General features: G+C 34.6%; 1 protein-coding gene across 7 annotated transcripts in view; it reads left to right on the forward strand.

Annotated features, from left to right (window-relative positions):
* The window catches only part of ERBB4 (erb-b2 receptor tyrosine kinase 4), a 1,173,590-nt gene that overhangs the window by 868,408 nt on the left and 290,879 nt on the right, over positions 1-14,303 (forward strand). For all 7 annotated transcript variants that reach the window (XM_058438803.1, XM_032754659.2, XM_058438808.1 and 4 more), the window contains 2 exons: positions 334-466; positions 6,236-6,329. In XM_058438803.1, the coding sequence (XP_058294786.1) occupies positions 334-466; positions 6,236-6,329 (227 nt within the window). The remainder of the gene's footprint in view (positions 1-333; positions 467-6,235; positions 6,330-14,303) is intronic.

Raw genomic sequence — 14,303 nt, forward strand, 5'->3', positions numbered from 1 at the left:
GTGGAGCAAAGCATTGGCTTGAGAGAAGTGTGGTTTATTCTTTAGCTTGGATGGATAATTTATATCACCTGTCCTCCCAATAGTTTTTACATAGGCAATTCACTTTTGTTTAACCTTATGAAAAATGCAAGATTGCTGTACAAAAGCAGCTACCAGGACTCTGCAATATAGAAGTTGCAGGTAGGATGGGGCATGACGATGGGATAGGCCACCAAAGTCATTTGCCATAGATCTCTTTTAAGTGAACTCCTTTAGAAATAGCATTACCTAGGAAGATTTTAAGTTTTGACACAATCCTCTGTTTTATTTCCCCTTGATTTTGGTGTTTCACAGCTGCGGAAGGAATGGTGTGCAACCATCTGTGTTCCAGTGATGGCTGTTGGGGACCTGGGCCAGACCAATGTCTGTCGTGTCGCCGCTTCAGTAGAGGAAGGATCTGCATAGAGTCTTGTAACCTCTATGATGGGTAAGGCTTCTTCTAGGGTTGCCTTCACCTCATGAGCTTTGAAGGACTGATTAGCGCCGATTTTTTTTTTTTTTTTTTTTTTTTTTTTTTTTTGAGACGGAGTCTCACTCTGTCGTCCTGGCTGGAGTGCAGTGGCGCAATTTCGGTTCACTGCAAGCTCCACCTCCCGGGTTCACACCATTCTGCTGCCTTGGCCTCCCGAGTAGCTGGGACTACAGGAGCCCACCACCACGCCCGGCTAATTTTTTGTGTTTTTTAGTACAGACGGAGTTTCACTGCATTAGCCAGGACGGTCTCGATCTCCTGACCTAGTGATCCGCCTGCCTTGGCCTCCCAAAGTGCTGGGATTACAGGCATGAGCCACCACACCTGGCCTAACTCTGATTTTTAAATTATTAGAAAATGGTAAAATGCAGGCCAGGATTTTTAAGGAGAGCTCTTGTTGCATAAAGGAGACAACACATAGACGAATTCTTTTAAGGAGAAATAATTTTATTTGAAATTACAAGTTCAAATACATAGTTTACTATTATATGCATTTTTAGAAACATACTTGGACAATTCTTAATAAATTATAGCAATTTACACTGAAGCCAAATTGAGAAATATATTCTAGTTTTCTTTATGAAGGAGATTGTTATAAGTAATCTTCCTCTCCACATATCCCAATAATATTTTTTATTTTCCTCTCATACTTCCCTATAAATTTCATCTGGAGTGCAAGTTTTCTTGTTTGTTTTGTTTTGTTTTTTGTTTGTTTGTTTGTTTTTTCTACTCACTTTTATGTCTATTTGTATATAGGAATCGCTTGTTTCTGTCTTTGACAAGTACTTAGCCCAATAGAAAAACTACCATTGTAGTTTCTAGTTGAAGTGGTTTTGAAAGTGTTCTGCCAGGTTTTAGGTAATCTAAGCTGTATTTAAATCAAGTAGTTTTAATTTTCTCTGGTACTTCAATAACAACATTACCAGTAGTAGAACCTAGTAAGTATCTGGTTGCATAACATTTCATATATTCATGAAATCACTTTATCATAACATACTATTTGATGCATCATTCTTGTCCTTCATCAATGTGATAACGTATTTTTAGTGCTTCTCCTAAGTCAAATTTTCTTATGTTGCTCACCAAAAGTATTTTCTTTTATTTATTTATTTCTATTTTTATTTTTATTTTGAGATGGAGTCTGGCTCTGTTGCCCGGCTAGAGTGCAGTGGCGAAATCTTGGCTCACTGCAAGCACCACCTCCCAGGTTCATGCCATTCTCCTGCCTCTGCCTCCCGAGTAACTGGGACTACAGGCGCCCACCAGCACGCCTGGCTAATTTTTTGTATTTTTGGTAGAGACGGGATTTCACTGTGTTAGCCAGGATGGTCTCGATCTCCTGACTTTGTGATCCACCCGCCTCGGCCTCCCAAAGTGCTGGGATTACAGGCATAAGCCACTGTGCCTGGCCTCTTTTTTTGTTTTGTTTTTTTAATTAATTTATTTATTTTGAGTCTGAGTTTCGCTCCTGTTGCCCAGGCCGGAGTGCAATGGCCTGATCTCAGCTCACCACAACCTCCACCTCCCAGGTTCAAGCAATTCTCTTGCCTCAGCCTCCCAAGTAGCTGGAATTACAGGTGCCCGCCACCATGCTGGGCTAATTTTGTATTTTTAGTAGAGACAGGGTTTCTCCATGTTGGTCAGGCTAGTCTCGAACTCCTGACCTCAGGTGATCTGCCTGCCTCGGCTTCCCAAAGTGCTGGGATTACAGGTATGAGCCACTGCACCTGGCCTGAAAGTATTTTCAATAGCTTTGGAAAGTATAGTTTTGAAGTTCTTTCATTTCTTCTTGTGCCTCATGAATTATCCCACTGATATCCAATAATAACATAGCAATTTTGCATTTTACATGAGAAAAATAAAAATATATAGATCATAATGATATTGACATGTCTCTTCTTTGCAAGATGTCCAAAACCGATTCCCTCCATTAAATATAAGGGAAAATATTAATATTAGCGTAAGTGTAAAAAATTTTAAATAAGAATTTAATCATTTTTCAGAAAAATTTTAGCATTTAATTTTGCGAGGTAACTTTGGCTTGTAATTTGAAAACGAATAGGAAATTATTTGCTGCTTGTCTCGTTGAATCATGTTTATGCTTGTTCCCAATATTATGAACATAAAATACCTCAGTCAAAATATGCTTTCTTTTGTGTTCAGCAATGGATAAATGAAACAAAACACAATAGACTAATAAATTAAAATGAAATACAATAGACTAATTTCATTAAGTGAATATTATGTTAAAACTTTATTGAATATATATGTGCACTTCTTAAGAGGAAATTAATTATAGAAATCATTTTGTGTAATAGCAGCATCTTATAAATATACGGAACTGGTTTAATTAAGTATGGGCTAAACTCACAACACTATATAGGACTCAAGCCAATGCTGGAATGTAAGGTATCTGATTTTTCATCTTGATTTTTTGTTTGTTTGTTTTTTTCCCAGAACACCATTGTTTTTATTTAATATTACAGTTTTTAGCTTTTCAGAAATATGAAATTTATAAACATGTGGATGTATACACAAGTTTCTGTCTCATTTCTGCAAAACAATGAAAGCTAACCAAAGGAAAAATACAGGTTTCCTGAAGAAACAGTGATTACCACACTGTTTTTTATATTTAGCATATTTCATATTTACATCATGAAATCAAACCTGTTAAATTAACTTAGTTTTTAATGTATTTTGCAGTAATTATGGCACCCCAGGAAACCATAAGCATGGGACTAGTTTGAAAGATGATCAACGTATGTATCTTGTAAAAGACTAGTGCAATTCTTGCCTGCCCAATGATGGATTGCCCACCTTCCATCTTGTGGTATGGGCTAGTTTCTTTCAACATTGGCTGATGGTTATGATAGCCTTTGAGGAAGAACAAGTTTATATCCCAACTTCATTACTTCCTAGTTGAAACATCCAAACTTGGGCAAAAGATCTAATCATTCTGAATTGGTTTTCTTATATTAAAATTGGGAATAATAATGGTGTTAACTTTATAGGACAGTTGTGATTATCAAATGAGAAAATGCATAAGATCTTGTTGGAGTTTCTACCATAAATATTATCATTATTTTCTTTTTCATCTATTTATCTGAGTTGATTATATGGTTAAATAAAGTGGCCATTTTTAAAACTACTGAAAGTAATCAAATATAAATATGACATTTACCAAAATCCAGGGAGCCTATTTGTTATATATATATAATATATTAAATATATATGTTAAAAAATGTTGCTTCATAAGAGAAGAAATCCTAAAAAGAGGACTTTTTGAAGGGAAAAATGAAAATCAGTTGATTACTGGCTGATTAGCATTCAAATCCATGTCATATAAATCACTGTATTTCAACAACTCTTAATTACAATGCTCAAGCAATAAAAATGAAAAAGATAGGTAACTGCAATGGAACTTTAGTACCTCCCATATCTGTCAACATGCTTAAACTCTTGTGAAAGTTTAAGAACAACACAGAAACATCAAAGAGGGAAACAGTCTAAGCTCTAAGTGTTTTTACATTTTATAATTGCAGCTTCTCAATGAAATCTTATTTTTTCCTTTTACAGAGGATATTTTGAAAAATGAGGCTTAAGGAAGTTGAGGTATTTAAGGCCTAGAAATATTAGTGTCAGTCCTGGGGTTTAAATTTAGAAAAACTAGATCCCAGAGTATTCACTCTTGATCACAGGACTTGCTAAGGTAACACATACAACAAAACTGTGAGAAATGTTTCATAGCAAAACCAAGTGAAACAAAGCTCCGTATGCAAAGCTCATACTTAATAGACTATAAATTGTTAAATCTGATTCAAGTGAAAGGGTAACTCTGGCAAAATCACAATAGAATCACTAGAGGACAGGAAAGAAAAAGAGAAATTATGGAGAAAGTCACAATAAAGGGCAGAAGAAGTAATAGAGATTGCCAGTAGGATCTTTTCTGAGAGCAGGAAAATCAGAAGCCTGTCAAATGGAAGTCTATGGAAGAAAAGGGCAATAGGCTGTCTCCATGATTGTTTTATGACATACATTTTATTCCTCAACTCTGCATGTGGGGAAGCGGGTTTTGGAGAAGAAGAATTAGAAAAAGGTGACCCTTGTTCTAGTAATATGAAAACTATGACCTTTATTTAGTACCATCAACTTTTAATCACCCAAGAAACTATTATCCAAAACCAGTGGATTATCTCAAGTCGTGCTATAATTGTCATAATTTTGTTATGCAAACAATGCTTTTGATTATCTTTATAATTTTACTACCCTCCCATACCAACTCATTTTGACTTTTATATTCTGCAGGTTTCCTTTGTTGAGTACTTTGTGTGGTTTTTGTCAGTGAAGCATGCAAAAGATTACCTGTCTTTATGTAATTGTGATTTTAAAATTAAGAAAGTTTATAAAAGATTTGATCCATAACAAACTACTATCTCACTTTATAAAATGCATAATCCATGTAACTAAATATATGTGCATTTCATGCATAATTAAGCCATCTATTTATGCTATTCATTTGGAAAACCAAACTTAATTATTTTGCCTTGGAATGGATGTAGTCTTAAACTAACCAACAGAAAACATAGCTCATCATTGTACTTCTTTCATTTATTAAGTCTTTAAAGTATTCAAATGAGAAAAAGGTGAATGCTTCACTTTAGGTAAAAATATATTTTAATGTATCACCTAATGAATCAAAAATTGTCATATCTGTAATGCTATTGGTGTGGAGTAGTAACACAGGACACAAAGGCACAAAATAATAAAGCAGCTAAACATAGTCAAATTTTATTAATGGTTTGTAAATGGCATTTTAAATTGTCTGTACTCAGTACTTTATCCTCCTGTATTTTAGTGGGATGGGGTGGTTTAACATAGTGACTGATATCTAATTATTGATATAAAAATTTTGCCATAGACATTGATTGTAAAATTCATAAGTCGATAACGTGATAAACAAATAGCCAGAAAAATGTAAGGATATAAGAAGGGATGACCACCATCCCAGGAGATTTCAATTAGATAGTTTTAGGATGTTACCATTAAAGTGTTTCTTTTATTGTATACCATATAGAATTACTTCAAAAAGAATTTAGACTGCAAAAAGATGTTGTGATATTAGATCAATAATATAAGAAAATGAAATCTACCATAAAAAGATATTTTCTCTAATTCTCCAAGGCAGATATTTTAAAAGGAGAAGAGGAATCAAAGTAGTTTTTGAAGTTTCACCAAAAATAAATTGAAGAGTCTTGGGATTTGAAGGACAAGGATTGGGAACACTCATGTAACTTAGCAACAAGAAAAATACAATAGTTCTTTCAGAGTTTAGAAATAAAAGCTTCTCCAAGAGTAAAATTGTATATAAAGACAAAACAGGCACAGCCTTATTTAAAAAGGTAAAAATGGTTTTACTGTGTCATCAGAAGAGTTATACTTTGTAGCATTTTTTTTTTTTTTTTTGAGACTGCTGGAATATGTCTTGCAGGAGAGAGGTTTCCAGAATGAGTCTAACATTGAACTCAACGGAGGGCAGGGAGAGCCATCTGGCTGCAGTTTATCTTTTCTCCTAATGGAAAACTTAATGTTTCTGAGGCTGCTGGCACATAGAGAAACAAACTTTAGAATTTACTCTGCCAATAGGACTTTTAGCAGATGTTACTTCATTTGTTAAGTTGACAGCTTGTTTGCTTACACCTCCTCATGTGGCTGATGTTTTCACAGTGAATTTCGGGAGTTTGAGAATGGCTCCATCTGTGTGGAGTGTGACCCCCAGTGTGAGAAGATGGAAGATGGCCTCCTCACATGCCATGGACCGGTAAGCCTGAAGATATCTGTGGTGTGTTGGCTTATTTAGTATCATGTATGAATGTTTGTTATTATTTTATCATTTATTCATCCATTCAATAGCTACTTATAGGATGCCATGGGAAAACGTGTTTATCTACCTACAAGAGACTTAAAGTTTAGTAGTAGAGATAAAACAGTTAAAAAGTCGATGTCATACATATTTATTCTCCAGATAAAATAGTTAAATGGAATTATAAGATATGGAGTAGTCCTGGACTATTGCACAGTATAGAAAAGAATAATTAGATTGAAGCATAATCACTAACATAATAAAAATATTTATAAATTGTTATAGAAACACAAATGAAGGAAAAACTAATTCTGTCTTTGGGATGGAAATTGAGACATCAAGATAGGCTATAGAGAAGTGATGCTTGAGCTATGCTTTGAAGAATAATCTGGAAAGAAGAAACATATAAACATGCAAATGTAAAAGTTCATGTTGTATTTGAGGAAAGCTATCACACATTTTTATATGCATTTAATCCTTTAACTATTGTGGCAGTGTGAAAGACAGTGGAAGGAAGGAGACAAGCACTCATAAACTAAAATCTAAAGCAGTGCAATAAATACTATGGCAGAGGGAAGAATTGAGCTATGAGAATCCAAGGAGGAGTAATAGGATTAGGAAAGTTCTCATGGATGAGGCCTCATTTACATAGTTTGAAGTTAGCCTCAGAGAGAAAATTATAATTATTTTTTAGACCTCTCTTTAGTTTCCATCATTTGAGTTTTTCTTTTTTTTTTTTTTTTTTTTTTGAGATGGAGTCTCGCTGTCGCCCAGGCTGGAGTGCAGTGGCGCGATCTCGGCTCACTGCAGGCTCCGCCTCCCGGGTTCACGCCATTCTCCTGCCTCAGCCTCCCGAGTAGCTGGGACTACAGGCACCTGCCACCGCGCCCAGCTAATTTTTTGTATTTTTAGTAGCGACAAGGTTTCACCGTGGTCTCGATCTCCTGACTTCGTGATCCACCCGCCTCGGCCTCCCAAAGTGCTGGGATTACAGGCGTGAGCCACTGTGCCCGGCCGAGTTTTTCTTATAATGAGATCAGTATAAATTTTTCATTCCTAAGTATCATTTTCATCCTTCTTTAGACAAATTTCCAGTTTACCTGTGTTATTGAATCCTCTCTCAGTGGATAATTTGAGACCAACATTTGCGTGTAGACAAGAGCTTCACATTGCTCTGTACGATTTCATTGGAAATTTAAATAGTATTAATTTTTATACCAGAATGCTTATTCAGCACTTAATTAGCTTAGAAAAAATATATATATCATTGAGCCCTCCAAACTTCCATTAGGCCCCAATGAGCTGTTCTGGAACTTTATCTAAAGAAAGATGTGGAAAAGTTGGCCAGTTCAGAGGACTACCACAAGGATGATTAGCTTGGAAAATTAGACCTCTGAGAAAAAGAAGTGGTGTTGTTTGCCGCGAAGAACCAAAGTGTAAAAGGCAATTTAATATGTAATGATCTCCAAGTAAGTATGCAAAGGGCATATGCAGCTATTTTCTTTCTCCAGTATGGACAGTCATGAAAAATACAATTAATTGACAGGGTGAGAAATATAAATTCTGTAAAGAATGTCATGAAACACAGGGAAGTGAATTTCTGTAAAGGCTTGTTAAGGCAGGTTGAGATATCTATATGAGTCTTTAAAAACGAACATATTTAAGTAACTTCTTGACTATTAATCATGGAATGAAAAAGTCTCTTTCTGAAAGACTGAAACTTTTCAAAATGTATAATTAAAATAATCAAAGATTTGGCCCTCTCATCTGAATAGGCTGGGAATCATCATAGGCCTCTAGATCCAATCATAATATGTATTAGACATAGATTTACAGAAACACTTTTCAAAAAATTTTGAGCAACTGCCAAAACTTGCCTAATGTTTCATTTGTGAATCACTACAGGTGCCACTGCACTGATATTTCCTATAAATTTCTTATTACAATTTTCTAGATTAGCTTTTTTTCTTCACACATATAATTTCCTATTTCTTTCTCTTAACCTTTTTTAGTTTGAACAAGGCTTTAAGAAACATCATATTCATTTATTCAGCAAATATTATTTAGTACCTACTTTGTGCCAGGCTTCATGAGCATACATATTGATAGGTTTTTAAATATTAGCAAATTCAAACATTAATATTCAAAATTATTTCTCAAAAATTAAGAAGTTGCATTATTTGCGTATTTTAATTTTTTCGCATTATCTTTTCTTCATCTATTGTATACTGTATAATGAAAATACATTCAAGTAATAATATTTTGGCCTTTCTTGCAATTGTGACTTTTCAGAAAAATCAAATATATTTATGAACTAATACTTTTAGTTCACCTAATCCTATAGACAAAAAACTAATCTGCTTAGATGTAGCATAATAAGACACCATATTTTTTTCTAATTTCATGAAAAAAATCCCGTGTATGAAAACTTGATGTTTGCTTACCATCTGTAGCAAAGTCTAACCTTCACTAAGGAAAGACTTTAATAACTGTCCCTTCAGTATGCCTTTATTAGTTTTCAGGTGTGAAAAAAGTTCAATGACTACTTTACCTATGAATCAAGTCTGAAGTAATCTGATCATCTTGGATCATATTTATATTCATGATTTGACACACGTTACTGAGGGCCTTTTGTGAGCTAGTTCTGTGCTAGGTATTTTCACCTACATGTTATTTTATTGTATTGTAGGTATTATTCCCATTTTTCCAATGAGGAAATAACCTCAGGGTTGTTAAATGAATTGCTCAATGTAGTTAAATGAATTGTTCTGTAGTATTGAGACCTTTGGAATCACAATTTTACCATCCAGTCTCAGTATGCTTATCAGTTCCGTGCTTTTTCTCCTCTTCACGATGCCTCCTGTTGCATAAAATTATGCTAGTGAATAACTCATTCATTAATTTCTCCTAATTTGTGGGTTTTTGCAGTTTGTTTATTCATTGTTCCTCAAAAAACTTGAGATGGTATATAAAAATATACATTTTTAAAACTAAAAGTTGATTTTTAAAATTATTTATAGTTAAAGAATCAGTAATCTTTGAGTGCTAAGCAGGTAAGAACACGATGTCTTTCAGTAATGGTGTCTGAAAAACGGGCATGGCTGAGCTCAACCAGCGGCCCAAACATTGCTCCCACTACGGTTTGGTTTCTTTCAACCCTTAACCATTCATATTAGGTTTTTGCCTGTTTCTGGGCCCACATGTTAATGACCGCAACTAGAGTCAGAGATGATTTTGTGTGCCAGATAACAGTCATGTATCATTTAAGATATCCAAGAGGTTCTGGAAGCTTCTCCATTAGACTGGCATTTTGATGAAATTGAGGCAGAAGTCATCAAAGCCATTTGGAAATCCCATTCCTGATCTTATGATATATTCTGTTGAAATCACATTTTTGGATCTATGAATATTTCCCCAATGACAAAAACTGATATATACTTATGTTTACCAAACACTGTTACATCTGAAGCATGCTATCACTTTCTCCCTTTAAAATATAAAGAAATTTAACCAATAATGATTAGAAAGTTACTCCAAAAGTCAGCACGTCAGTAGGATATGAAACTGTGACTCAACTATAGAAGTTCTGACTCCAAATTTCTCATACATCTCAGTTCACTTTTGTCCCCCAGGAAACAATGTCTTCAGTGCAATAGGGATAAAATGCTTTCAGGGACTATGATAGCTATAAGTAAAATGAGATAATATAATCCTACTTAAAAATGACAGAAATCTAGGGTAATCTTGAAAGGGATAGATTGGAAATAAAAGAAGGCCTTTGCACTTATATCCTTGTCTGTCCACACTTGGTCTTCTATATTTTATTTAATTTTTTATAATTTTATTCACTCTGCTTTACTTTCATTACTTTTATACAGTCCTATCCAGAAAGGTATAGAAGGAAATATGAGAAGAAAGACAAGCCTGGGAAATCAGACAGTTTCAGGAGACCAAAACTTAGGCTACAGAGGCAGCAAAAGAGAAAAAATAGTAAGGGAACTGATTTTGAAATACATTCCTATAAAAGTGAAAAAGCTGTTAAATTTAGGTTAATAAAGGTTGTGCAGCTGTAACAAATAACCTCCATATTGCAGTAGCTTGCATAAATAAGTTTAAGTTCTTTTTTTCATGTAAGGTTCATAGTTGTTTTTTGCTTGTTTTCTTTTCTTTTTTTTTTTTTTTTTTTTGAGACAGAGTCTCACTCTATCGCCCAGACTGTAGTGCAGTGGCATGATCTCAGCTCACTGCAACCTCTGCTGCCCGGGCACAAATGAGTCTCATGCCTCAGCCTCCTGAGTAGCTGGGTTTACAGACATGTGCCACCATGCCTGGCTAATTTTTATATTTTTTGTAGAGACAGGGTTTCACCATGTTGCCCAGGTTGGTCTTGAACTGCTGGCCTCAAGTGATCTGCCCACCTAGGCCTCCCAAAGTGCTGGGATTAAAGATGTGAGCCACCACGCCCGGCCATCTTGTAAAGTACGCTGGAAATCTGGGAAATGTTCTAAGGCAGCTCCCCTCCCTGTTATGGTCTACTATTTGGGGATGCTTTTAATTTATGGCACTTCCACTTCTACATGGGGTCTGTGAGTCATGGCACCAGAGAGAGAAGGCTGGAGACTTCAGCACTAGTTATCTCATAATCACCTCTAGTTATATTTCATTGTCCAAATTAAGCCATCTCTTATCTCTGGTGAGAGGAGAATTATAATCTTCTCATGTGACTGGAATAGAAGATAATTGGTCACTGGTGAATAATAACTTTGTCTTTTATAGTAGCTACCAGAGAAAAACATCAATGATGCCCCAAAAAATAATGTGATGCTTCTATAACGATTCAGCCTATCCTTTAGTTGTCTGTCTAGATTATTGACTCCAGAGGTAGCTTAGAATTAGGGATAAGGAAGAATATTGCCTTGACCTTCATTTTCTATTATTGCATTGATCAATTCGTTTATTGTGCCTCAGTTCTTAAAGCCTTTGGGAATATAATGAAAGAAGAGTAAACATTAGACACAGGTATATTTCCTTAAGTCTCTTTATTATGGAAATGAGATGGGGAATCAGTATGTTTCTTTTTCTGAGATTTGCCAGGACATTTTTAGTTATGTTAGCCTGGGACATTAGGTTTTCTATCATGATAATACAATCAAATACAGTCATGCACTTCATAAGGACATTTCAGTTAGTGATGGACATATGCAGTGGTGTTCCTGTAAAATTATAATATCATGCTTTTACTGTACCCTTTCTACATTTAGATATGTTTAGATACACACATGCTTATTATTGTATTACTTTCACCTACAATATTCAGTACAGTAACATGCTGTGCAGTTTGTAGTCCAGGAGCAAAAGGCTACACCATATGGCCTAGGTATGAAGTAGGCTACGCCATTCAGGTTTGTGTAGGTACACTATGTGATATCTGCGCAATGATGAAATCACCTAATGATGCATTGCTCAGAATATATCCCGGTCATTAAGTGTCACATGACTATAGTTAAGAGATGCTTAAAAAACAAAGAAAAAAAGTTATTTATCTTATTACAGTATACTTAAAGATTAAATATGAACTTGATTTTACTTTTATAACTTTGTATCTTTTGACTTCACCTGGACATGATTTTACATTATAAGAAGAATACATTTACATTACTTAGAAGAATAATTCCTAATTCTTAATTCAGACTCTGCCTAATTTACTCATTGTAAGTTTTATTCCGTGTGCTACAAGAAGACATCAGCATGTCTCTTGTCTTGTACAATAAGTCATGGTACTGAGCATACTTGCACAGTAAATGATTCTGTGTAATAGACAATATTACGTGCCTAAGTACCCATAAGCAGGTGTTAAAATTGGAAGGATGTGAAGTATTCTTTTTTGGGAAGAAATAAGAAGTTACCATTAGCAAACTCCTCAGGTAGAATCAGGATTAGGTTTTACAGGCTTTTTTTTTTTTTTTTTTTTTCAAGCTCTGAGCCTCACATCAAAAGAGTGAAATAGACAAGTGCTTGATTGAGCCCCACCAGTCTCAGGATTTCCTGAAAGCTCTTCTTGATTACTTTTTCTTCTTTACGCTTCTATTCTTCATTCACACGCCTCCATTTTTTAATTTTAAAATATCATATTTCTCGATTTTCTGATGCCTTAAGTAACCAATTTGTAATATCTGGCTGCGCTTGGATTAACATTTGTGTAGGACAAGCTTTCCCAACCTGCAGCCCATTGGCCATATGCAGCCCAGGACAGCTTTGAGTGTGGCCTACCACAAATTCGTAAACTTTCTTAAAACACTGTGAGTTTTTTTGCAATTTTTTTTTTTTTTTTTGTCTCATCGGCTGTCATTTGTATTAGTGTATTTTATGTGTGGCCCAAGACAATTCTTCTTCCAATGTGGCCCAGGGAAGCCAAAACACTGGACACTCCTGGTTTAGGATATAAGGTACTCCCATCATCTTTACAGTCCCTACCTAATATCCAGTTCTTTATAACTTAGTGTTAACTCCTGACTGCCAAATTCTCATTGTTTATAACTACAAATGTGATAGAATTGTCTCTCTGTATATTTACTATATCTTATTTATTTACGTTGTCTTCAACGTGAACTGTAATGATTGTTGAACCCTATGGACATAGCCAGATTTTAGGGAGAAATGGGTCAGGGGAAGAAGTTCCAAAGGGGAGTGGTCAAAGAGGAGAGGAATTTTAAGATAATATGGTGTCCAAAAAGGAGATGTAAAAGTACATTTCAGGTAGCTGTTGTCCACAACAGCTGAATGTATGAAAGCATCAGGTATGTCTTTTAAGAAAGATAGCATTTACCAAAGTGTTCTAGCTTTTCTTTGCTCTGACAATATACCCATTTCTAGTATGCTTACTATCCATTATACCAGATCCAAATCAGTTTGTTTTCTGTAAAATTCACATATGTTTTAGTTTTAACATCTTAATATTGTCATGACTTTTAGATATATTTTCATATCATTTTCACTTATTAACATTCTACATATTAGAAAGCTAATGGATATTATAAACATAGTGAATTTGTTCTATTTGCATTTATTATACTCATATTTATATTATCGTCATCCTTGGGTAAGTTTTTTCATGGGGCCTTTATTTGTATGTATTTGCTTTATTATTATGGACTATTTTGCTCATCAAAATGTGCATTTATATGGCTTTCAATATTGTTCTGTGATTTACTAAAATCCCTATAAATAGACATAATATGACTTTTAGTGTTTTCACAGCGGATATGAAATAAAGAAAAATCTAGGAATTATTTTTATTCACCTAAACTGCCTAATTCCTGATAATGTTATCATAACAAATTTTAAAATTCATTTTATAAAGTCATTGTACAACCAAAGGAAAGTTTACATCCTACTCTTATATGAAATTCACTTTTAGTTAATTTCTGTTATATCCCTTTTCTCATTAACTATTTTGTAAAAATATTCACATATTCCCGGTGATGGTGATGAAATACCTCTAGGGAAAATGTGTTTTACTAAAAATTGCTGCACTATAATATTGCCAGAAATAAATCACAAGAAGAAAATACTGACATCCTTTTGAGAAAGTCGTTGGACAAGTTTGCTCATCGAATTAAGTCACATTAGAGTCATGACATGGAAATCAGTTGGCCCAGGAACTGCTTATGTCGAAAAGGAAAATATTTCAAGAACAAATGTATTATTATAGTGTTTTCACACATACAGGATATCAAAACTGAACTTGATGGATCTTCTTTGCACTGTTTGTACTACAAAAATTACATCCACATTTGTACTGCTGAAAACGTTCTCCAGTTCTCTTAGAGGAAGATTTGCCACCTACTGAAGTCTCAGTAACTAAACCACATGAATACATTCCAGAGGAAATGACACCACTTTTCTTTCTTCTTTTTTTTTCTTTTTCACATT

The sequence above is a fragment of the Hylobates moloch genome, unplaced genomic scaffold, assembly GCF_009828535.3.
Source record: "Hylobates moloch isolate HMO894 unplaced genomic scaffold, HMol_V3 SCAFFOLD_1, whole genome shotgun sequence".
Lineage (NCBI taxonomy): Eukaryota > Metazoa > Chordata > Mammalia > Primates > Hylobatidae > Hylobates > Hylobates moloch.